Source organism: Prionailurus bengalensis, chromosome D3, assembly GCF_016509475.1.
Source record: "Prionailurus bengalensis isolate Pbe53 chromosome D3, Fcat_Pben_1.1_paternal_pri, whole genome shotgun sequence".
Lineage (NCBI taxonomy): Eukaryota > Metazoa > Chordata > Mammalia > Carnivora > Felidae > Prionailurus > Prionailurus bengalensis.
This window is the reverse complement of record NC_057356.1, coordinates 12249061-12274911: the sequence shown is the minus strand read 5'-3', so window position 1 is coordinate 12274911 and position 25851 is coordinate 12249061. Positions and strand designations below refer to the sequence as shown.

Sequence of the window (25851 nt, the reverse complement as noted above, 5' to 3'; positions counted from 1 at the left end):
ATCTCCCAGAGTTCACGGTCTGTGAAATGCGTAGTGGGAAGCACCCCTGGGATTAAGGAATTTATGCTAGTTTGCATCGGGGACGCCTTTCTGTGGGAAAGAGAAAAGGGAGCCGCCATAGGCAGTTCCTTCTTACCTGGACGGCTCCCGAAGGGCTGCGATCTGTCCTGATATATTGCTAAGACTTAGAGTAATTCCATCATTCAGGGATTTACTCCCAGAATGTTTTTGCCAAGAGAAGGGCTGGGCCTCATTCACGGAACGGGTGATAAATAAAGCAGTCACAAAGACTCATCCCACCCAAAGGCAAACGCTCTGGAGTGATGGTTTGGGGTGTTTCCTTCTGGTCACTTCCCCCCATCTGTATTTATTTTCCTTATGTGGTTGAGCTCACCCAAGTTTCTGCTTTTTTTAAAAAAAAAAAAAAAACACTTCACATTGTACTGGAAACATTTTTAATGGTCGGTTCAGTAGTAGCTCAATAATCTGCCGTATGGACGTGCTCTTTGAATTCATGACAGCCCATCCCTGAGCTGTGTGTTTATTTTTGCCCCAAATTTCATTATTTGGAAGGAGAGCTTCTGGGTCATCATAGAGTTGAGTTGGGGAGGGGGAGTGTCTCCTTTCTTTCTTTCCTTTTCTTTCTTTCTTTCTCCTTTCCTTCCTTCCTTCTTTCTTTTCTTCTTCTTCTTCTCTTTCTCCTCCTTCTCCTTCTCCATCTTCTTCCTTAGAGCAGACAGGGTCACAGGAGAATAGAAAGACCTTGGACCCTCTGCTTGTCTGTTTGCTTTCCTGTGGCACAGTAGGCACGAGTGGAAGTGTGGGAGATGAGGCCAGCTCTCCGTATTTCCACTGCTGGGGTCGCAGCTGGCAGTGGGGCGAGGAGGCGTCTGCCCATGTTTCCAGATCAATTGCACTTGTGGTCTTGCCAGACTGCACGCAGGATTCAGGTTTGGCTGGGCTCTGAGGTCTCCCTCACAGCTGTGAAACCCTCTCCAAACCGCAGGCCAAATGATTGCGTTTGGGGACTCTGAATCATTTATCTCTCTCCGATTTCCTACCTGCCTTGAATCCAGAAATCATACAAGAAGACCTATTATTAGTAAATGGGGTTTCTGGTTTTTCAGAGTTGAGAGAGCTCAGAAGGAGGGGGGAAGAAAACTAGAAGAAAAACCCCATAGCCGGTGTTGAATTTAGCCTGTGTGTAGTTTGTCCCTCTTGGGTCAGATTGGACTTTTTCCACAGTTCCTGACGACTGTGCCCCCGGGGCAGCTCCCGCAGGTCTGGGCTGAGGCAGCGAGAGGTTGGGGCACAATCGTCGAGCCTGAGAAAGCTCCCGGGCCTGGAGCCTGCAGGGCGGGGCACGGAGCTCTATTTCTCAGTCCTCCCCATGTTCTTCGATGCCTTCAGAGCCCAAGGCCGACAGCAGAAGGGCTCCGAGCCTCGGTTTCTGCATCTGTAAAATGGGGGTGTGTAAATACGCCCCGTGAGCTCACACGTTCACATGCCAGCGCGCTTCTGAGCGCTTTCGCGACGAAGGCCCTAAAAGTCCTCGTGAGTTTAGCTCTGTGAGATAAGTCCCGTGGCCCTCCCCTTTCACGGGAGAGAAGACTCAAGTCGGCACAATCGTAACACAATTGTGCACAAGGCCGGGCGCCCACTGGGGCACTCGGTGTAACAGCCAAGCTCTAAGACCTCGGGCCAGCCCGCTTGTCGCGATGTATCGTCATTGCTCCTTGAACTGTCCGCCTTCCCCCACAGACAGCCGTCACAGCTGTGACGGGACAGGGGCTGGGCCCCCAGGACAGCGTCCAGGTCCTGGCCCCGGGGCGGATGCTCCATCAACGTTTGCCGTAGGAGTAGCTGAAGGTGGGGATTCCAAACTGGTAATAAGCTGGTTCCCACCAGCAGCCTCGCCAAAGTGGCACCTCATCCGGGCCAGTCCCTCACCTGGTCAGGTTCCCAGGGCTTTGCAGGAAAAGGACTCACATAAAGCACCAAAAACAAAAAAACACAAACACAAACACAAACAAAACAACAACAACAAAAAACCAGGAGGGGGTTGGTTAAAGCAGAACCTCTCAAAGGTGTTGTTGGAAACCTACATAGAGGGGCAGTGTTCATTTTTTTTTTTTATAATTTTTTCTTAACATGTATTTATTATTGAGAGACAGAGACAGACAGAGCATGAGCAGGGGAGGGGCAGAGAGAGAGGGAGACACAGCATCGGAAGCAGGCTCCAGGCTCCGAGCCATCAGCCCAGAGCCCGACGCGGGGCTCGAACTCCCGGACCGGGTGATCGTGACCTGAGCCGAAGTCGGACGCTCAACCGACTGAGCCACCCAGGAGCCCCAAGAGAAGACCAGAGTTTTATTTTTTTTTAAAAATTTTTTTTTTCAACGTTTATTTATTTTTGGGACAGAGAGAGACAGAGCATGAACGGGGGAGGGGCAGAGAGAGAAGGAGACACAGAATCGGAAACAGGCTCCAGGCTCTGAGCCATCAGCCCAGAGCCCGACGCGGGGCTCGAACTCACGGACCGCGAGATCGTGACCTGGCTGAAGTCGGACGCTTAACCGACTGCGCCACCCAGGCGCCCCGAGAAGACCAGAGTTTTAAAGGAGAAAACAACGACATAAGTTGGTGACGGAACAAGTTGAATGTATTCAGTTGAACAAACGTGGACTGAGTCCCAACTATATACATGACAATCGTCGTGTGACAGGCTGAGTTCAGGAAAGTAAACAGGACACAGAATCTCCCTTGCTCTTGGGAGCCTACATCACGTGGGGAAATCTGGAGGAACCCGGACCTTGAATAACCCTATAGAAAATCCAGGCGGGTACAGATTGACGTGGTCAGTGAAAAAAAAATGTAGCCACCGGCTTCAAAGCCAAAGAGAAAGTATAGAGAGAATTCTGAGAGCAATCAGTTATTCATTCAACAAATACATGGGTTAAGTCTCAGCCATACCACGAGATGGGAGAAGTCTGTCCTTAGAGCTTTTCCGTATCCTCTATCGCTACATGTGCATCGCTTTATGATTTCTCTCCCTCTCTCATCACCAGCTTCTCAGTTCTCTCTTGCCAGGCCTCCGCCTACCACGGATTCAAAAGCAGAGTCTTAGCTACTTGTCAGGGTAAGTAGGAATGGAGAAACGAGCCCACACGAGGGTACAGTGACTAAATAGAACTTGACGCGCTTTGCGAAATCAGTAATCAAGCGTAAACCCGCATTTGCATTTAATCCCATATTTACTTCTCTTAGGGAAACACATCTTGAACTGCGGAATTTCCAGAACAGAGGTCGTGCTGTGGGGAGACGCAGGAAATGTGACCTTTTATAGCCACAGATTTCTTGTAAGACATTTCTTTCAGAGTCAGAAGCTTCGGCAAGCCATTTATTAAGCTGTTAATACATGCCAGGTGCCAGGCTAAGTGCCATTTTGCTTACTCCTCACAGCAATCCCGGAACTGGGCTTGGCAAGTATGGAAGGGTCTGCGGAATGGGACGGGGCGCTCTATGAGAAGCCTACAGTTCCTGGGTAGGAATGGGGTCATGGGGAGAAAGGCTTCGGCGGTGGGGGTGGGGGTGGGGGTGGGGGCTGGTGCGGCAAAGCAAAGAAGAGAAGAACACAGTATGGAACGTGAAATTCACACGGCCGATACGTGTGAATCAGGGAAGGGGCCCTGGCGTGCGGCCTCTCTCTTAACATTGAGAGCAGGCATGGGGATGCAGGTACGATCGTCATCATCATGCCTGTTGCAGAGTTGTAGAAACAGACTCTGAGACATGAGTGACCTGATCGACGCTGCAGGGTCAGCGGGCAGCATAACCTCGGGCCACAGGACCCTAGTGTGAGCGGCAAGGGTGCCATTTTGGCTTTCTTCTTTGGGGGAGGCAATGAGAAGCTCCCCAATGCTACTGAAAAGGCAGAAGGCATCCGAGGTCAGTCTTCTGGAGCAAGAACGAGTCCGGGAGGGTGGGGAGAACGATGTCTCATCCCTAAAGGTCAAATGAACAGCATCATCATTTTTGAACTTACGGAAGAATTACTCTGGAATTTTCTCCCATAGACCTACCCAAACACCACAAATGGTGCCAAGTGGGAAACGAGAAGAAGATACAGGTCTTGACCGAAGTCTTCCGGAAGATCTGAGGAACACCCGTGGCCCCACTGGTAATCTGCCTCCCGAGTGTTTGTTTTTACCCACTGAAGTTCAGACAGGGCAGGAGGACCGTGGTGGGGGACCCATGCCCGGCCAGAAGACCTTTCACTCAGTCTTGCCATGCTCTTATGCTCCGCTCCTCATAAACCAGCTTTGCAGCTAAGTCTTTGTGGACCTTCAGCCCTCTCGGAAGTTCACCAGCCTGGGGGACTCCATATTGAAATGTTGTTACACGCACACAGCTTAGCTTCTCTCCGACCACGAATGTATGTCAGCAGATATCTTCCGATGCCTTTAATTCCGAACAGTGACATCATCCTCTTTCTCAAGACGGAATCAAGCCCTCAGTGGGAAAGTGACTCCAGAGAAACCTCGATGGATCTGGGTAATATTCAAGCCGTTTGCTTGGCCCCCAAGCTGAAGGCAGACTAATCAGGGAGGGCGGATAATCTCTGGTATTGTCGGAGATTCCAATCTCTTGACTGAGATGGAAAGACCAGACCGGTCTCCATTTCCCTGCCTCAGTGGTCAGTAAGAATGCATCTCATCTCCCAGGGAACATGGGAGCCCCAGGCCTTGGACGAACTCCAATGCACTGTGTCCTCCCTAACGAGGCCCCTGATGGTATCGCAGACTCACCACAGAATGTCAGAGGCCCTTTGAAATCAAATTGTACTCATCCTACATCTTCGAACCCTTCGGCTCGGGGAAGTTAAGAGCAATCTCCTAGGTCAAAGAGTCACTCGTTCAGTTAACAAATATTTCTTGAGTCCCCGCTGGGCTCCAGGTCTACGGTGGGCATTGGCCATGAGGTGTTGGACAAGCTGGACCCTGGACCCGCCACCTGGAACTTACCAGCTGCCAGGAAACGTAGACATTAACCCAACCACTGCCAGCAATGAAGTCAATCAATGTCAATGTACAAGGGTAGCGAAGGAGAGGTCGTAGGGGTGAGAGGGCCTTGTCCGGATCGCCGGTGAGGAGCCTTCAAAGAAAGCCTTCCTGGGGCACCGGGGTGGCTCAGTCGGTTAAGCGTCCAACTCTGGCTCAGGTCACGACCTCGCAGTTCGTGGGTTCGAGCCCCGCGTCGGGCTCTGTGTTGACAGTTCGGAGCCTGGAGCCTGCTTTGGATTCTGGGTCTCTCCCTCTCTCTCTTTCTCTCTCTCTCTGCTTGCTCTCTGTCTCTTTCTCTCTCTCTCGAAAATAAATAAATATTTAAAGAAGGCCTTGCGGAGGAGGAGATGAATGAACATTATGAACCTGCCAACGTACAAGGTGCGGAAGTTTGCCTTGAAGGTGTCCCCGCGTCCTCTCTCCCAGACGGAAGGTGGTGACGGGCACATGGTGTTAAGGGGGTAGCAAGTAATGACACTTCAGGCCGCTGAATATTCCAGGGGCCATTTTATGCAGGAGACTGCCCCTCCCCAGCCTGAGCGGGGAGGGTCCGCAGTGAAGTCTCGCCCCGACTTGCCACGATCACCGCGCAAAGCGGCCATGACTGTGCTTGCGAGGTCACAATTCCCAATCGCCTTGGAAGTCAGCTGGAGGAACAGACCCCCACCCTGGGGTCCGTGCTCCTCCCCGTGTGACAGGGCTAGGACTAGGGTGAGGCAAGTGAGGCATGCCTCTTGGGTGTGAGATTGAAGGGGGCCACCAAAAAAACTCCATAACTGGCATAAATAACATTTTAAGGCATCATTTCAAAAATCCTCCCCCGCAAGTATGCAAAGCGTCCATGAGGAAAAAAATGTCAGAAGTGTAAAAATACGACAGGATTCAGCCCCGCATCGGGACCACTCAGCTTCCCCTGACTGCCCTGAATCCCCGCCTCGGACCCGAAAAACCTGGGTTTACGAAATCAGGTGGTTGGCGTGTGGGACATCATTCGGCACTTTGATTTTTTTTTTTTAATTTCTTAAATGTCTCTTTACTTATTTTGAGAGCGAGAGTGAGCAAGCAGGGGAGGTGCAGAGAGAGGGAGAGCGAGGGAATCCCAAGCGGGCTCCGTGCTGTCAGGGCAGAGCCTGACGTGGGGCTCGAACCCACGAACCGTGAGATCACGACCTGAACCGAAACCGAGAGTCAGACCCGTCACCGACTGAGCCACCCAGGCGCCCCTGATTTGTTTATTTATTTTTTAATACTGGCATTAAAACGGGATTTATGTGGATCACGAGGGGTTTCGGCACATCTTCGATTTCGCACCTAAAGATGAGAAGCCTGGCTTTTCTGTCATTCCGGGCTTGCTGCGTGAGCTCACAAAAATGACGTCAGCCTCTGAGCCTAGGTGTGGCTTCTGATAATAAAAAGTGCTACACCAGTGGTCTCCTACACCGTAGGCGGTCACCCTACCCACTGGGCGGTAGTGAGGACCGTGCACGTAAAATGCTTTTGCATAGTTACTAGCCCTCGATAAATGGTGATTGCTTGTGTGGCTATAGTAAATACCGTCGGTGTCGCTGTGGCTTTTACGGGCGTCCTCTCCAACCAGCATTCACCCAGGGCCCTCACGGCTCTCGGCCTTCTCTAAGGATGTGGTCACCTTCTCGCTTAGAAACAAGCCTCGCTCTGGCTACTCGGGGCAACTTGGAGCGGCCTGAGAAGCGATCGTTCGGCCCAGCCCAGCCCCAAGCGCCGCGCGGGCTCCCAGAGTTCAAACCCCCCTCGCGGGGTGGCCCAGACTCTTGCTGTGAATTTGAACTTGTCCTGCAAAACTGAAGTGTTTCAGGACCCAGGCACGCAGTGTTGTAAAAAGGGGCAATTAAACCCATAAAACCTGGGTTTACAGGAGAATTTATAGTGTCAGGGGCTTTTTATAGCTTTTTTTTTTTTTTTAAGATTAGTTTAAATAGAGGAAAACAGAACAGGGGAACGAGAAAGAGAGAACTTGAAACCTGAGAAGACTTAAAAGTCCAGAAAGAAGCTTTTAGGAAGCACAGAGGGGGTCATAATCAGAGGCACATTTTCCCGCCTTGCTGTCTTGCAAAGTGGAGCAAAAAAGAGCCGAGAATTGTGGTCTTCGTCCGTTCCTCTCTTTCCTCGTCCTTGGCCGTCTGGAAAGACCTGTGGAGGCCGGAAACGTCCCGAGGAGGGGAAAGAAGGCAGGCTTTGGAGGAAACCAGCGGTTAGCCTTGGTCACACAAATGCACTTCTCCGGGTCTGGGGAGGCAAGCAGTGTCCCTGCATTAGGTAGGGCCAGCCGGTGAGGAGCTGATCTTCAGCGGGGGACATTTGTCATCGGAGGTGGGACGTGTGCCCATGAGCCATAGGGTGACTCTGGACCCCAGGGTGCAGGCCACATGGAGAACATAAGGGTGGGTTCAAAGTCCGAGAGTCACCGTTCCACCTGCCACAATCCTGCTCCTTTTCTCTTCACCAACAGTGGCCTCCAAACTCCTGGTCTCTGGCTCAGGATGTTCCCTCTACCAGCGATGCCTCTCCACCGTTTGGTCAGACTCATCTTGAAGGGTCATTCCTTTTTTTTTTAATGTTACTTATTTTTCAGAGAGAGAGAGAGACAGAGCTAAGGGGCAGAGGGAGAGGGAGACGCGGAATCGGAAGCAGGCTCCAGGCTCTGAGCCGTCAGCACAGAGCCCGACGTGGGGCTCGAACTCACGGACCGCGAGATCGTGACCTGAGCCGAAGTCAGATGCTTAACCGACTGAGCCACGCAGGCGCCCCGAAAGGTCACTTCTTATCGAAAGATGTTAAGTACCCCAAGCAGGATGCGTAATTGTGGATACGGTATGCTCTCACAGGTACGGAGGGAAATTACACACACACACACACACACACACACACACACGCACACACACTATACACAAGACCCACAGGTATCATGTTTGTACATTTGTCAAATATTTGAGAAAGGATATATAAGAAAATTATAACAATATTGGACTCCAGGGAGTGTGAGGGACAGAGAATAAGGGAGACTCACTTTCCCCTTATCTCCCCCTTTGCAAAAATTAACCCTCATTCCATGTGCATGGACAACCTGTTCAAAACTCAGATTACTAAATTTCCTTGTAAATACATTTCAGCTCCCTGGTTGTGAGCTGTACTCTCGTTTTGCAAGACATTACCATTGTCGGTGGGGGGCGGGGGCGATCCTGGGTGAAGGATACACAGGATCTCCCTGCATTATTTCCGACAGTGATATGTGACTCCATGATTCTCTCGAAATGAAAGGTTTCATTTCATTGTTTTAACGTCGGTTTACTTTTGAGAGAGATCGAGAGACAGAGTGCGAGCAGGGGAGGGGCAGAGAGACAGGGAGACAGAATCCAAAGCGCAGAGCCTGACGCGGCTCTCGAACTCACAAACGCGAGCTCATGACCTGAGCCAAAGCTGGACGCTGACTGAGCCACCCAGGTGCCCCGTAAAAGGTTTCATTTAAAAATAATTCACTCACTTCCTCAACAGAACTCTCCCTGTCCCCCGCTGCCTAGATTAGTCTCACCCAGAACGGACCTACCCTGGATGGGTTGACGGGTTGCTAAGTTATTTGAATATCACCTCTAGATAGTTATCCTTTTATGGCCACCTAGCCTCCTCCTCCAAATGCTCTTGTCTGAAATTTAATTGCATCGTTGAAAAAGCTTTCCAATTAGGTCTCTCCCACTGGAGAGAGGGTAGGAACCAAGATAGTCTGGCTCACTACCGTCTCCTCTGTCCCTAGCCCATGCCTGGTATATGGCAGGCCCCGGTAAATAGTTATTAAATACACAAAAGAGCCACTACCTGGAAGAAAAAGTAACTCAGCATTGACGGCAACAAAGATTGCAGCTCAGTTAAGCGGGTTTTTTTTTTCTTTATATATACCCAGGCTTTCCAGGTAAAGTTCTACAAATTATAACTGGATTGGCTGGATTTGCCTCGGTTAGTACGCAGCACTCCTATTGGACCATTTTTTGTTTGTTTGTTTGTTTGTTTGTTTGTTTGTTGTTTTTGCCACCATCCAATACAGAGCATTCCTATTGCCCGCAGTGACAGATAAGCGTCTAAGGCTCGGCAGGTGCCTCCAACCCGCCCTTCCATCGTGGCTTCCCAGGCTGTGGCGTCTTCTCATTTTCCACCCTTCTGCTCCCGAGAATGGCCATTGTGTGATGTCTGCAACCTTTTATCTGTAGATAAAGGGCTTCCTTGGCCAGAATCTGTCACGGACAGGGAGTAAAGCTCATGGTTAAGTGCAGGCATGTGGGTCCCCCACCCCCACCCCGCTCTGCCGCTGACTTAAGTGGGTGGTCTCGGGCATGTAAACTGAGGGTGTCCTCCTCTGGAAAATGGGACTGAGAGCTGCACCCACCTCATCGGGCTCCTGTGAGACTTAACCAGGCTTAATTCGCATCAAGAGCTTGAAACAATGCCTGCTACGCGTTGAGCCCTTCACAAATGTTAGCGAAGAGCACTATCCAGAGCATTTGTAAAGTCCTCACAGCATGATGACTGGTTGATTTTCTTCCCAAAGCTGATCTAACCCAGTTTGAAATTTTGGTGCTGCCACAAAAGTCAAATTCAGTTTTCTTGGTGAAGGAGCTTAAACTCTGCTATTTCCTGTCCTAATTATAGGCTTGTTTCAACTGATGTAAGCCTTGTTTTCCATTAGATGTACTCAAGACTGTCTGGGTTGATTATTTCTTTGGCTACGTCTTTACAAATTACTGAATATTTATTGAGTTCCAGGAATTCTGCTAAATGCTTAAATGTATTATTTTATTTCATCATATTTAATCACAATCCTGATTCTGAAATAATAATTTTTTAGCGTATCAAGCACCACTTATAGTGTTAAGTGTCTTAGCTAATTTAACCCTTGGAAAGGCCCTATGAAACAGTTATTATTGCACATGAGGTGGTTTAACTTTCCTGAGATGACAGAGATAGAAACGGGGCGGGGCGGGGGGGGGACTGTGATTTGAACCCAGGTCTGGCCGATGCCAGAGCCTGTGGTGTATTTCCAACCCTCCCACCTGCACCCTGCTTATTTAATAAGAAGAAAAAGTGTAAACAACTCGCGTGCACTAGCAATATATAAACTTTATACCCAAAGTGATCTATGATTTGTTGAAGGGTGGGAGTTTTGACGTGCACAGTTCAGGTAGGTTAGACCCAAAAGCGTGGTGTGTGTGTGTATGTGTGTGTGCACGCACGTTTTTCTCACATGGATGATCTTTACATGTTTTATTGGGCTTTTTAAAATTTTTTTTTAAAGCGTATGCATTTATTTTCAGGGAGAGCGTGCACCCGAGTGGGGGAGGGGCAGAGAGAGAGGGAGAGAGAGAATCCTATACAGGCTCTACACCGTCAGCACAGAGCCCCATGCAGGGCTTGGACCCACAAACCATGAGATCGTGACCTCAGCTGAAGTCAAGAGTCAGAGGCTTAACTGACTGAGCCACCCGGGGGGCCCCTCCACGTTTTGTTTTCTAAGCCGAAGGTCAGACTCAGTTGCTGTGCATCTCAGATACACACACGCGCGAGGCAAATTTCTTTAAAAATCACGCATCATTCATTTTTGTTAAAGTAGATTAAAATTTTAAGCAGAGGTTTGGCTATTTGCAAAAACGATATTAAGGACACCTGAGTGGCTCAGTCGGTTAAGCGTCTGACTTGGCTCAGGTCATGGTCTCAGGGTTCATGAGTTCGAGCCCCGCGTCGGGCTCTGTGCTGACAGCTCGGAGCCTGGAGCCTGCTTCGGATTCTGTGTCTCCCTCTCTCTCTGCCCCTTCCCTGCCGTGCTGTGTCTCTTTCTCTCAAAAATAAAAAATAAAAATTAAAAAAAAATCAAAAATCAAAACAAACCATATTAAAAGAACATGCATCACTCCTTTTGGGAAAATGCAATGAACATCTAAGCCGAGCGTTTGGCTATTTTGAAACTATAGAGAAAAAAATACATTTCTCTCATTGTTTTGCAAATTAGATACATTTTAAGTAGAGGGCTTAGCTACTTTAAAAAAAACAGAGTGGGTTCTTGCAGGGAAAAAATGAATTTTTTAGAAAGTAAATAATCACCTCTGTATGTTCCCTTCCCCCCCCACACACACCCTACATACATCTGATTTTCACATTTGGATTTTCTCATACTGGGTCCATCACCTATGCACCCCTAGTAAATGGGGGCGTTGGGGGGGGGTGGGGACTTCTTGCATATTTTTCTATAACCAGATATCCTCTGGGGCCCTCCAGATCTATGCAACACAGCTCCAAGTATTTACCCTGGTAATTCAGGCCAGCCAAATACACAGCTAGGTTTTGCTTCTTTGTGGTTTCTAATGCCTTCCCTCATCCTGCACCATTTTTTCCTGGGCAGGAAACCCGAAGGGACAGCAATCAGGAAGAGGATTCTAGCCTGGCCTTGTCCCCCCCGCAGTGGCAGTGGAATAATTCAATCAGCCCGCCTGTGCACGGCCTCGTCATCCAACAAGGCAAGGCAGTTGTGGAGCCGAGTCGATTCAGCGGATGCCTTGTTCTCGCTCTCTCTTCCTCTCCCTGTCTTCCTTGCAAGCTAAATCTAACGGAAGTTAGATCCATCCACGGCAAGAGGGAAGAAAAAAAAAAATCGGGCTGATTTTCACCAATTTAGTTTTGTTTTGTTTTGTTCTCTGGATCAGAAACACAGGACTTCCCAAATCAAGTTAAGTGAGTCCCAGATGTGGATTCGTCTCAAATGAGAAACACACCCCATCATCTTAAGCAGAGCACCGCTTGAGGAAACTGGTGATTGCAGGGCCTGACACACGCGGATTTCTCCAGAGGGTTGGTCCCAGACTGCGGGCAGGAAGAGGAGTAAGGAGGATGAAGGGCGGGCAGGCTTCTCCTCCCCCTGGGGAGAGGAGAGGCGGAATTCAGGTTAATTAGGTTGGGGGGTCAGAGGGAACCAATCGCAAGAGAGGACAGCGGCTTTGCACGGGGCTGAGGTCGGTAAGGGTTAAAGCTGCCACATGTTTGAGGGCTGGCTTTATTAACGAGAAGGCACTAAAATCCATATTACACATCCTGGGCAGGTACCGCCGGGGACACAAACCAACAGCCAACGAGAAATGACAGTGATGCTCACGCTCGTGGGCATTCTGGAGAATTCTTGTTTTCCGAGGGAGAATGGGAGATGGCAGCCGGCATGCCGAGAAACGACATGATGTGCAAATTAATGGATTTCTTTTAAGGGCCAAGAGGAGAGGAGGGCCTTTTGACAGCCTTGGATTCAGCCATTAATTTTCAAAGACCGATCGAGACACTGACATGTCACACGGACTTTCTTTTAGTGTTGGGCCAAAATAAGAATGTTGAACCGTGTAACCAGAGACGTCTCTTGGTGAAAGATCCTCCTTTTAGCGACTATAATTCGCATTTTCATCAATGTCATGCTGCACATCGATGAAAACAGCCATTTAAATGCGTTTCTTCTGTCTTCTCGTAATAGGTTTGATTTTACATTTCTTGCCATCTGGTTTGTGGAACAGAAATATGGAAGTACTTTTACTCTCTGGATGCTCCTTATGGGGCCCGGTCTAAGATGTGGTCCTTTGCTTTTTACTGATCTGGACTCCAACCCAGATTTCCTCCCCAAACAGGCCATCTTGGCGAGGTTTTCCCCTTCATTCAGCCGTCCCATTGAGCCCCGCGTCGTGGCTTTGTGAGGAACCCCACAGCTGTTTCTTCCAGAACGGACGCGGTCCCCCACCTCGCTGTGCATCCCCACAGCACCGTGGCGGGCTTTATGAAACTAAATTGAGCTGGGGAAGTTAATGTAGCTTTTCAATAATTACATTTCTCAGATCGGTCCCGTAATAGCAGTAATTGCTAGCAGGTCTCGAATGCCGGCACTCTGCTTAGAGCTTTGAACACACTTTTCCTCTGAGCCTCGTCTCATCCCTGTGACAGCGATCAGTGCACCCATCTTACGGGGGGGGGGGGGCGGAGGGAAGCAAGGCTTAGCAAGGGGCAGAGCTGGGATGAGAAGCAGTCACCATTTATCAGGTCCCCTGCAGCTCGCTTGTACCCTGGCCTGTCGGTCAGGACGCCAGACCTCTAACAGAGCCCAGGCGCTGGGGTGGGAGGGTGCACGCATCGTCAGAGCAGGTTAGAAAGGACTTTGTAGTGAACAGATACCGAGTCCGCTATTAGATTTCCTGAGCACACAGTTCCGGCATTGGGCGGAGGCCCATGATGTCGGAACAGGGCTGAGCGTGGGACGGGGAGCTGCTGAGGAACTGTGCAAAGGAGTGGGGCTCTGATATTTCTTTTTTTTTTTTTTTAATTTTTTTTTTCAACGTTTTTATTTATTTTTGGGACAGAGAGAGACAGAGCATGAACGGGGGAGGGGCAGAGAGAGAGGGAGACACAGACTCGGAAACAGGCTCCAGGCTCCGAGCCATCAGCCCAGAGCCTGACACGGGGCTCGAACTCACGGACCGCGAGATCGTGACCTGGCTGAAGTCGGACGCTTAACCGACTGCGCCACCCAGGCGCCCTGATATTTCTGACTCATACAGTCCGGAGTCCAAAACATACAGCGTTAGAAGTGCCCTAGGTACCCACCAGGGTGTTCGTTTCCTAGGGCTTCTGTAACAAATTACTATAAATTTCATGGCTTGGAACACCAGAGATTTATTCCCTCAGAGTCTGGAGGCCAGAAGTCCAAAATCGAGGTGTCAGGGCACCGTGCTTCCTCTGAAAGCTCTAGGGGAGAACCTTCATGGTCTCCTCCAGCTCCCGATGGCTGCTGGCTTCCCTGGCTCGTGGCTACATGCCTCTGATCTGTCCCCATGTTCCAGAGTCTTCCCTGGGTCCGTGTCTGCTTCTCTGACGTCCCTTGTAAGACCACTTGCCATTGGGGTTAGTTAGGGCCCACCTAGGTAAGCCAGGATGGTTCCGCCTTGAGAACTTTTCACGTAATTATATCTGCAAAGATCTTTTTCCCAAGCAAAGTCTCAATCCCGGGTTCTGAGGGTTAGGATGAGGACATATCATTTTTTGGAGGACCACGATTCGGCCCACTGCAACATGAAATAAACGAAACCACGGAGTGTCTGGGTGGCTCCGTCGTTAAGCGCCTGACTTCGGGTCAGGTCATGATCTCGCAGTGCATGAGTTCAAGTCCCACGTCGGGCGAGCTCAAGCCCCGCTTTGGGTGAGCATGAGCCTCGCTTTGGGTGACCCCCACTTCTCTCTCTCTCTCTCTCTCTCTCTTTTTCTGCCTCTTGCTCACTTGCACCCTCTCTGTCTCAAAAGAAAGAAAGAATGAAAGAAGGGAAGGAAGGAAGGAAGGAAGGAAGGAAGGAAGGAAGGGGAATCATGGAAACTTCTCTCCTCGAGCTACAATCTCCCCTGCAAAATGGGACCGATCCTAATGTGTGCCTGGCAAAGCGGATGTGCTTGTATAGCACAATAGGAGTACAGAGCCACACTGCCTGCCTTAAGTTAGCTGTAGGGGCGCCTGGGTGGCTCAGTCACCTAAGCATCTGACTCTTGATTTCAGCTCAGGTCACGATCTCACGGTTCGTGGGTTCGAGACCCGCCTCGGGCTCTGTGCTGACTGTGCAGAGCCTGCTTCGGATTCTGGGTCTCCCTCTCTCTCTCTCTCTCTGCCCTTTTCCCCATTTGCACTCTCTCTCTCTCTCTCTCTCTCAAATAAATATTTAAAAATTTTTTTTTAAAAATTTAGTTGTAGCTATTGATATGCTCCCCATGCAGATTTAGTGAGCACATGTGTAGTTCATATATATTTCACCCAGAGTTACTGAGCACCTACTGTGTGTTAGTCACCGTCCAGGATGGCGGGGACATGGTTGTGGAGGAGATTAATGGTGCCTGGTGGGACGGCGTTTGCCCTGTATTATGGGAGAACGAACAAAGACAAGAAATCGATACCGGCACATAATTCTTTTAAAAAAGTCGTTCCGGATAATGATAAGGGCTAGGAAGAACATTTTTTCAGGAGTGTTGCATGATAAAAAGACTGAGGGGGAAGGGGTCACCTTAGATAGGGTGTCTTGGGAGGCCTCCACAGGTGGTAACAGTTCCGCTGAGACCCGCATGGTGAGAAGGAACTGGCCAAAAGCAGGTGGAATGGTGTCTGAGGCAAAGGGAACAACAAGTACGGAGGCCTTGTGGCCTTGAAGATGGATGCTCTGAATTATTGATGGCAGGGATGCCCCTGTCTAACAGAGCCTTTGCATTTATAGCGTGGTGCTTATAAAAGCCCTCCAGTACCGTGGCCACTCACTCACTTGTTCAGCAAATATTTCTGGCTCTCTGCATCTCCTCGTCCTGATGCCCGAGTGGGGCACACGAAGGGCAGAAGTGCTGTATTGCTTCTGGGTAACAGCGTTAGATTCGCGATGTGATTAGATTAGCGCCCTCGCTCCAGGATGGAGACCAACAATTTTGAAGACGGGTGGCTCACCCATGATCCTAGGCACCTGAGCAGCCACCGTGAGGAAAGTCACCCGGCTGACCCGGGACTGATGTGACACGTGAGTAAAAACCGCGAGCGAGGGGCGCCTGGGTGGCGCAGTCGGTTAAGCGTCTGACTTCAGCCAGGTCACGATCTCGCGGTCCGGGAGTTCGAGCCCCGCGTCAGGCTCTGGGCTGATGGCTCAGAGCCTGGAGCCTGTTTCCGATTCTGTGTCTCCCTCTCTCTCTGACCCTCCCCCGTTCATGCTCTGTCTCTCTCTGTCCCAAAAATAAATAAACGTTGAAAAAAATAAATAAATAAATAAATAAAAATTAAACAAACAAACAAACAAACAAACAAAACCGAGAGCAAGAATAACCTCTAGTCGCTTTACATCCCTGAGACGGGAGGGTTGTTTGTTACTGCACATGACCTAGCCTATCCTGACCGATTCACTCCCTTCTTTTAGTTTTGTTTTTTTTTTTTTAGCTTTTTAAAAAATGTTTATTTATTTTTGAGAGAGAAAGAGACAGAGTGTGAGCAGGGGAGGGGCAGAGAGAGAGAGGGAGACCCAGAATCGGAAGCAGGCGCCAGGCTCCGAGCGGTCAGCCCAGAGCCCGACGCGGGGCTCGAACTCACTGACCGTGAGATCGTGACCTGAGCTGGGGGCTTAACCCACGGAGCCACCCAGACGCCCCTGATTCACTCACTTCCGCTGAGCACCTCTCACACCTTTCCACCTCCGGGTTTCCACCTCAGGGGGCTGAGGTCCCAGTGGAGAACAAACCATCAGGTTGACAAGAGCTGCTGGTTGAAGAGGCAAGTTCCCACGGCTCTTACAGACAGAGACGCTGGAAACCCAGAGGAGCTGCGTAGGCAGCGACAGCTCACATGAAACAGGAGATTCCCAGGAGAAGCAGCAGCCTGCCTGAGCCCCCACCAGCCAGGGCATCCCCTCACCAGGGGCCGGCACGCTCACATTCCCTCCCTCAACTTCACGAATCCCTTCAATATTCCCTTAGTGGGCTTCTGCAATCACCCCGCGGCCAACAAGCCTGCGTGCTACAAGCCGGCGAGCCTGATCCCTGGGCTGAGCAAGGCACTTCTGGGGCATCAGCAGTACTCATCTCTGGGACGGGAACAGATTACAAGCATCTGGTGATGGAAACAAAATGCCTGGACGGGCACGGAGTCGCTGCTTTCGTCCTCCTAAACCTGAAGTCCGCACGTCGAATGCTCCCGAGAGCCAGGCATCCAACCCAAACGAGCGAGGCGGGCCAGGCGGGGCCAGCGGCGAAGGGGAGGGTGCCCGGCCGACACTGCTTGGCTCCAGCGGGGCAGGGTAGCCGGACATTCCGATTCCGTGCACAGAAGCCAGATATCTAGATCGCATAAAATATCTGATTATAAAGTACTGTCAGCTAAACCACACCCGCGGTTTCACTGGGGCTCTTTACCAAGTATTTTTAGACCTGCACCTCCCCAGGAATAAGGTAGACGTGCATTTTCCTTCTCTTGAGAATGAGCATGGCCACGTGACTTGCTTTGGCCAATGAAGTGTCAGCAGAGGTCACACACGTCGCCCCCGTGCGGACACTATAAAAGCTAGTGCGCCATCCACCCGCGCCCTTCCGGTGGCCTCCGTCACTGTGGAAGGACGTGAAGAGCTAGGGCACTGGCTGGGTCTTTCGCTTCCGGTAAAAACAAACGAGCGGAGTAACCCGCCGGCAAAAACACCCTGCGCGTATCGCCCGAGCAAGAAATAAATGTTATTTACCCTTCTAAAAATGTGGGGGATGTTTGTTACGGCGGCATAGCCTAACTTGTCATGACTGATACAAACACTCTACACGTGACACCAAACAAGTCTGTGGCCAGGTTCTGTGATGTGCAATCCAGATGACTCACTTTTCCCTTCTTTCTCTCTTTCCGTATTTCAAACATTTCCTTCCTTCATCATTTCTATTGGGCTCATTCAGCAGCCGCCAGTGGACGCTTCCTAGAGGTGTAGCAAGCGGGAGGAAGACCTGTTTTCTGCCCTGTGATGCTTACGATGTATGGGAGAGGCAGGCCCGATTACAGAGAACAAAGAAGCATGGGGTGAGTGCTGTGATGAGTACAGATTAACCCTTTTCAGACTTTTGTTGGTAAAGGTCGTCCAGGGCAAACTAGGGCGATGGTTCCCAAGGGCTGCGTTTTGAAACCCTGGTTTAGACCAGCTGGTTGCAAATGTTTGGCAAGGATTTTGCAACCTCCAGTAAATTACCAAGAGTTTCCCATCTCCCTGCCTTCTTCCTTCCCTCCCTCCCTCCCTTTTTCCTTCCTCTCTTCCTTCCTTAAATTAATCAGACGCTAACCCCAGTGTCCCTCACTTACAACCCACTGCATTTTCCTGAGTACGACGGATCGTGATCCAATGGTAGACGCCATGCCTAAAGCTAATGCCTACCTCATGACACCATTGTGTAAGTTGACTATGTAACACAGCACAACATCTGAAAGACCGAGGGCGGTAGGCAAATGTGTTAGCTGTCATTAATGGAAGGTCTGGTGTGTACATTACGAGGGTGTCACGCACGCGACCGTCATTTTTCACGGCCAAAGATAGGGAAGCATGGCTGAGATAAGAGTTAGCTTCCAGGGGGAAACCAACAAAGGTGAGGAACCTTCCTAGGGGTTCTAGTGGGCATCGCCACATGCGATCCTCCCCCACAAGCCTACAACGTCCTCATTATTATGTGCATTTGACAGATGAGGAAACTGAGGGTCGGGCAGGCTAAGTCCATTGCCAGGCGGTGAGGGGCAGAGTCTGGATCCGTCCGGATCCACGTTTATCTGAGTACAAAACCACGTACTGAATCGTGACTTTTTACCTCCCCAGCTAATGTACTCTGAAGGCGTGCACTTGAGTCTTACCTGATCAGAAGTTGACCTCCCTGCAGTGTCCCCTTGTGGGGAAACAATGCTTCATGGCGAAGAACTCAACTTGGCCTCCTGGGGGTGTGTCTTCTCTCCCGACCACTAATCCCTAGGTTTGGAGGGGTCTTCTATCACAGGACCCAGACCCCAGAGTTGTCAGTGTGGAAAGATACAGTAGGCTTTGGGGGTCCACCAGCACGCCCTTAGCCCAGAGGGTGCATGGAGGTGGGAAGAGGCTCAAAGCCCATCCTTTCTGCTAGCCTCAATCAGCTGCCTCTCTGTCTCGGGAGCCTCGCCCCATCTCCCCAGCAGACAAGAGGTCATGTGCACACAGAGAATAACGCATTCTCTACCAGACTGCGGGACTGGGTTGTCTGCTCCTCCCTGGTGCAGCCCTGGGATGCAGTGGGTGCTTCTGAGCCACGACAGCCAGGCCTCTTTAGCCTGGGTCTCAGTTTTCCCATCTGCAAAATGGGAATAACGCTGTTTCTTATCTAGAGTCGGTGAAAGAATTTAAAAAGGTGATGATGTGAGTCCCGAGCCCAACTTGAGCCCCCCTCGAGGCCAACTGCTACAACCAGACCCTGGCAACCACACCGTGGCGACGGCAACAAATAACTAGCATGACGGGGGATGCATCCTCTTTGGTGGATAGAGCGGCTCCCCTTCCTTGGTCCAACAGGTGGAGACTGTCCAGACCCCAAAGTGCTCATACCCCAGAGCTCCCGCCGAACCCCAACCCACCCTAACGTCGAAATCCTGAGCCACAGGGGTCATGCTTACCCGCAGATGCCAAAAAGATGCTTGGATGTCATTTTGCGTAAACGGCCTCCCTACAAGCAGGTTCGCTTGGGGATCAGGCCACCTTGATTCCATTCCCTGCTTAGCCACATCCTAGCTGTGTGTGGTGGGTGCTTAATTAATGGCAACTTCGAGGGGAGAGAGGAGGGCCAGGGGAAGCAAAGGGGTGTTTAGGGTCACTTTGAATCAGAAGCGATGACCCCGTGTAGAATCCTGAGGTAAGCCCGTGGCTCTGGGTGCAGACAGCCTGGGTTCGAACACCCACAGCTGTGTGACTGCGGGCGAGATCCTTCACTTTTCTGCCCATAAGACAGGAATGATACCAACAGCAGCTGATTCCTAGGGTTGCCGCGACAAGTGTCAGACACGGAACAAAGGTAAAATACAGATGACACTTGGATGTCCTTATCGAACCAAAATCTGACAACATCATCTAATTTCTTTCTTGTTTATTTTTTTTTTAATTTTTTTTTTCAACGTTTATTTATTTTTGGGACAGAGAGAGACAGAGCATGAACGGGGGAAGGGCAGAGAGAGAGGGAGACACAGAATCAGAAACAGGCTCCAGGCTCTGAGCCATCAGCCCAGAGCCCGACGCGGGTCTCGAACTCACGGACCGTGAGATCGTGACCTGGCTGAAGTCGGACGCTTAACCGACTGCGCCACCCAGGTACCCCTGTTTATTTTTTTTTAATGTTTAGTTTTTCTAGAGAGAGACAGAGACAGAGCACGAGCAAGGGAGGGGCAGAGAGAGAGAGGGAGGCACAGAATCGGAAGCAGGCTCCAGGCTCCGAGCTCTCAGCACAGAACCCGACGCGGGACCGGAACTCATGAACCCAGAGATCATGACCTGAGCCAAAGTCGGACGCTTAACCGGCTGAGCCACCCAGGCACCCCATACGGCACCACGTAATTTCAAGCCTGGCCTGTGTTGGGTGAAATCTCACTTCCGGAGGCTTCCGCAGAAGGAGTGTCGTCCAGCCTGGCCTTCTGGAATCCACCTTTTGAAACCAGCAGTTGACAACGTCCGACAAAGTTGCATTGTTTTCACCTCGGCGAGGAGCGCGTGTTCCTCCCGTGGGCGCTTGCCTTTGAAACTCGTAGCTACCGTCTGGTACAGCCTTTTCTGTCTCTAAGACTCCTGGACAGCCAAGCAAAGCTGTCCTGGAAACCTGATCTCCCAGACCCTCAATTCTAATCACGGTGTTCCTTAGACTTGGGCTCACCTATAAATCATTTTTAATGACAGTTTGAGAAGAAAGAAGTCGCAAAGCAAATCTTACATGACGTTCTCATCACCAACGGCATTTAATATCCTAAATCACATGCTTTATGGCGCTGCATCGCGGGCCCGTAGGCAGAATGAAGGAGAACTATTATTATTTTATTTTTTTTTGCCTTCTGCGCACCTTTTGTGTGCTTGGGGTCACTCGCTTTAGGGAATTCTTGGCTGTTATGTTTGGGGGGTTCATGTGGGGGAAGTTAGGATGGTCAGAGGGTCCGCCAGGATTCTTGGGGGACTTTTACACAATGAGGTGGCCTATTGCAGTGGTTATCCAGAGCCAGTAATATGAGAAAGTTATGAGAATATAAGCCAGGCCTGATCTGGGGTTCCTCGCCGCTCACCTGAGGGGCCCCTTCCCTTCCAGGGAAGCCGATACAGTGAAAAATCAAACCAAAGCGACAGCAAATAAAAACAGGCCCTACCTCTCCTCTCCCCAAAGCCCAGCCAGACTTGAGAATAAATGGGAACTTCGATATTCCAATTCCCTTCCACCTGACAGATATTTTCTGAATACGATACAATTGAATCTAATTTTTAAAAATAATTTATTGTCACGTTAGCTCACATGCAGCATACACGGTGTCGTCCTGGCTTCGGGAGTGGATTCCGGTGATTCATCGCTACGTACCCACCAATGTTTGAGCGCCTACTGCGTGCTCGGCGCTGGGCCAGCTGCTGCTGGCAGAGGAGGGGCTCTTTAGGGCGATTGTGTCAGCCTTCAAAGTGCCACACACACGCGTGTGCAAAAGGAGGGACTGGGGCCACTGGAAGCAGCCAGGACAGGGCCTGGCAGAGAGTATCCACTCCGTGAATGGTTAGTGAATGAACGATCAGGTCAAAGAACCAACAGTAGAATGAAGTCATCGAAGAGACACCAATGCGCGGGACGAGCGTTTGCTTCCTTCTGGCCCCTCTTTTCATTGCCTGCCTCGCGTGTTAGCAAGAGGATCTGGCGTCACGTCGCCTTAACTCACCGTGAGGCGTATCTGTACTTGCAAGAGATGTTGACCATTGTCAAGAAGACATCCGGAAGACCCGGGTTCCTCTCCTGCCTTTGATTTCTTGGGAACGAGCCATGGGAGAGACCTCGTCTTGACTTGCACATGTTCGCAATGGGCCAGGAGGAAGATGGCTTAACTCCCGGTAACAGGATGTACTCTGCCCTCCTGTTCCAGTGTGGGGGCTTCTAAGAGAGGGGTTGAAATCATAAAGGCAACATTAGCTGGGCTTCTCCCAAGTGTGACACTGAACTCAGGCCTCTGGGTGCGTCAGCTCCCTTAGCTTTCCTTACACCCTGCAAGGACGATGCTTGGAGAGAGGGGCTGGGAACAGGAGGTCAGTGGATCGGGGCACAGGGCTTAGCACCGTAAATGCTCCATGAATGGCAGCTTCTTTGGTATCTCCTCAGTTTACAAGTGAGGAAACCGAGGACAAGGGAAGGGAAGGGTGGAAAGAGCCTATGAATCAAGGCATCCAGATCACATGAGCTTCTTTCTTTTTTTAATTTTTTTTATGTTTATTTTTGAGAAAGAGGGAGAGATGGAGCGTGAGCAGGGGAGGGACAGAGAGAGAGGGAGACACAGAATCCGAAGCAGGCTCCAGACTCTGAGCTGTCGGCACAGAGCCCGACGCGGGACTGAACCCACAAACCGCGAGATCATGACCTGAGCCGAAGTTGGACGCTCAGGCGACTGAGCCACCCAGGCGCCCCTAGATCACATGAGGTTCTAATCTTGATAGGGAGTTCCTCCTGACACTGGACCTAGGTAACTTTGGGGACGTTACTTCACTAAGAACAAAAACCACAATAAATTGAATCCTGTGAAATTGCCAGTTTCCTATGTTAGCAATGTTTGAACACAGCGATGTCATAACCTCAATAAAAACAACTCAATAAAAACAACTTCCTCATAGAGTTTGTGCGAGGATTAAAAGATATGCAAAAACTGAGCACAGCACCTGGCAAATGGTAATCCCCCAATAAACACAGGGGAGTTAGCTTAGTTATCATGTCCATGGCTTTGGTGGATAAAGGAAGACGTGAGATGGACCCATATCGGCATTGGAAGCAAAGCTCCCACGCTGTTTTCCGCTCCTGGACGTGCCTGTGTCACAGGGGCCCCATCCCCTCCTCCTGGGCTTGGTGATACGGGATCAGCAATTTCCTCCACCCCGCCATCCAGGTAAATTATTGACCAACTGCTCTTAACCCCCCTTTTCCACCTCAGGGCAGAGCTTTCTGAGCCCAAGCACCCTCCTTTGAACCAGAACTCTGGAATTGTTCTTGAGGGGTCCCGGTGCCCTTTCTTTCCTTCTTGTCCGGGGGAAGGAGGTGTGCATTACAGGTTAGAGCAAACTGAGGGAGAGGGAGGCCATGTCCCTAAGTCTATCACAACTAGAATTTGGCTTCCCTGAAGCCGGGTATCCCTCGGGAACATCTTTATCTTCATCATCATTGTAATTATGGTCATCATCACATTAACAACAATATCTATTTTTCCATTAGCTACTACTGCTCCTTTGTCTATTTCTTCCTCTTCTTCTTCCTCCTTCCTGCCTTCTTCTTTTTATCCTCCTCCTCCTCCTCGGCTGCCTCTTCCTCCTCCTCTTCCTCCTCCTCCTCTTCCTCCCCCTCCTCCTCCTCCCCATCCCTCACCACCATCATTAGAGAATGCCACTTCACCGCAGACTTCCTGCCACATTGTTTCCATCTTTCTTCCCAGCTCTTCATTCTACTTGGGGTTTGGGGTTCTTCCTCTCTCCCACCTCCATCATGATTCAGCAGCATTCAGAACTTCAGACCTTCCCTAATCCTGCTATCCCTTCACTCCTGCCATCCCAGCACCTAAATGCCATCCCTACCTACCCTAAATCCCATGGCTCAGTGGCATCTCCTAGATCAGAGCAAATTGTGGACTCATTGCAGCCTTCAGTTAGTGGGCTCAAACCTCAAAATCTAGGGCGAGGTAGGCATGGTGATAGAGCAGATTGAACCATTATTAGGCCCTTCAACAGGTCTGGACTGGATAACATTAAAACAAGGCAGAAAATAACTCCCCACTAACCTCAGCACTGTTCAACAAAACCAAACCAAGAATATTCCCGAATTTAGACAACTTTGGACGTGTCTGCCTTGCTCACGTCCTTAACTACCAGTTGCCCCAATCAACAGGAATTGGATCTAAGAAGGTTCACATCTAACATGACCATAATTAATTGGGTAAAAATTAGTCCAATATGGACCAACGTGCTTTTGTAAGGAAAGTGGAGGATGATGACAATGATGATGGTGATGGCAGTGGTGATGGTGGCCATAGTGATGACGACAGTGATGGTGAATATGGTGGTGGTGGTGGTGGTGGTGATGGCGATGGTGGTAATGTTGGTGATGGCAATGGTGGTGATGTTGGTGATGGTGGTGATGGCGATGGTGGTAATGTTGGTGATGGTGATCGTGGTGATGTTGGTGATGGTGGTGACGGTGGTGATGGTGATGGTGGTGATGGTGGTGCTGATGTTGGTGATGGTGATGGTGGTGGTGGTGGTGATGTTGGTGATGGCAATGGTGGTGATGTTGGTGATGGTGATGGTGGTGATGGTGATGGTGGTGATGTTGGTGGTGGTGATGTTGGTGATGGTGATGGTGATGGTGGTGGTGGTGATGTTGGTGATGGTGATCGTGGTACTGATGTTGGTGATGGTGATGGTGGTGGTGGTGGTGGTGGTGATGGTGATGGTGGTGGTGGTGGTGGTGATGGTGATGGTGGTGGTGGTGGTGATGGTGATGGTGATGGTGGTGGTGGTGGTGATGGTGATGGTGGTGGTGGTGGTGGTGATGGTGATGGTGGTGGTGGTGGTGGTGATGGTGATGGTGGTGATGGTGGTGCTGATGTTGGTGATGGTGATGGTGGTGGTGGTGGTGATGTTGGTGATGGCAATGGTGGTGATGTTGGTGATGGTGATGGTGGTGATGTTGGTGGTGGTGATGTTGGTGGTGGTGATGTTGGTGATGGTGATGGTGATGGTGGTGGTGGTGATGTTGGTGATGGTGATCGTGGTACTGATGTTGGTGATGGTGATGGTGGTGGTGGTGGTGGTGGTGGTGATGGTGGTGGTGGTGGTGGTGATGGTGATGGTGGTGGTGGTGGTGATGGTGATGGTGGTGGTGGTGGTGGTGGTGATGGTGATGGTGGTGGTGGTGGTGGTGGTGATGGTGATGGTGGTGGTGGTGGTGGTGATGGTGATGGTGGTAGTGGTGGTGGTGATGGTGATGGTGGTGATGGTGGTGGTGGTGATGGTGGTGATGGTGGTGCTGATGTTGGTGATGGTGATGGTGGTGGTGGTGGTGATGTTGGTGATGGCAATGGTGGTGATGTTGGTGATGGTGACGGTGGTGATGTTGGTGGTGGTGATGGTGGTGGTGATGGTGATGGTGGTGGTGGTGATGGTGGTGGTGGTGATCGTGGTACTGATGTTGGTGATGGTGATGGTGGTGGTGGTGGTGGTGGTGATGGTGATGGTGGTGGTGGTGATGGTGATGGTGGTGGTGGTGGTGATGGTGATGGTGGTGGTGGTGGTGGTGGTGATGGTGATGGTGATGGTGGTGGTGGTGATGGTGATGGTGGTGGTGGTGGTGGTGATGGTGATGGTGGTGCTGATGTTGGTGATGGTGATGGTGGTGATGGTGATGGTGATGGTGATGGTGATGGTGGTGGTGGTGATGGTGATGGTGATGGTGGTGGTGGTGGTGGTGATGGTGATGGTGGTGGTGGTGGTGGTGATGGTGATGGTGGTGGTGATGGTGATGGTGGTGATGGTGGTGGTGATGGTGATGGTGATGGTGATGGTGATGGTGGTGGTGGTGATGGTGATGGTGATGGTGGTGGTGGTGGTGGTGATGGTGATGGTGGTGGTGGTGATGGTGATGGTGGTGGTGGTGGTGATGGTGATGGTGGTGATGGTGGTGGTGATGGTGATGGTGATGGTGGTGGTGGTGATGGTGATGGTGGTGGTGGTGGTGGTGATGGTGATGATGGTGCTGATGTTGGTAATGGTGATGGTGGTGATGTTGGTGATGGCGATGGTGGTGCTGATAATCATGATGATTGTAATGGTGGTGGTGGTGATGATGGTGGTGATGGTGGCAAAATGGTGATGGTGCTGATGTTGGTAATGGTGATGGTGGTGATGGTGCTGATGAGTGGTGATGGTGATGGTGATATTGGTGATGGTGATGGTGGTGATGGTGATGATGGTGCTGATGTTGGTAATGGTGA

At 50.6% G+C, this 25851-nt stretch overlaps 1 protein-coding gene across 1 annotated transcript; it reads right to left on the bottom strand.

Moving 5' to 3' along the window:
* Positions 1-24303: 24303 nt before the first annotated feature.
* LOC122470936 (vegetative cell wall protein gp1-like) lies at positions 24304-25530 on the bottom strand (the record flags this gene model as incomplete). The annotated part of the gene is made up of 2 exons (XM_043559179.1): positions 24304-24458; positions 24648-25530. Coding segments are annotated over 2 exons (1038 nt in total), but the record flags the coding sequence as incomplete, so codon positions are not given.
* Positions 25531-25851: the final 321 nt, after the last annotated feature.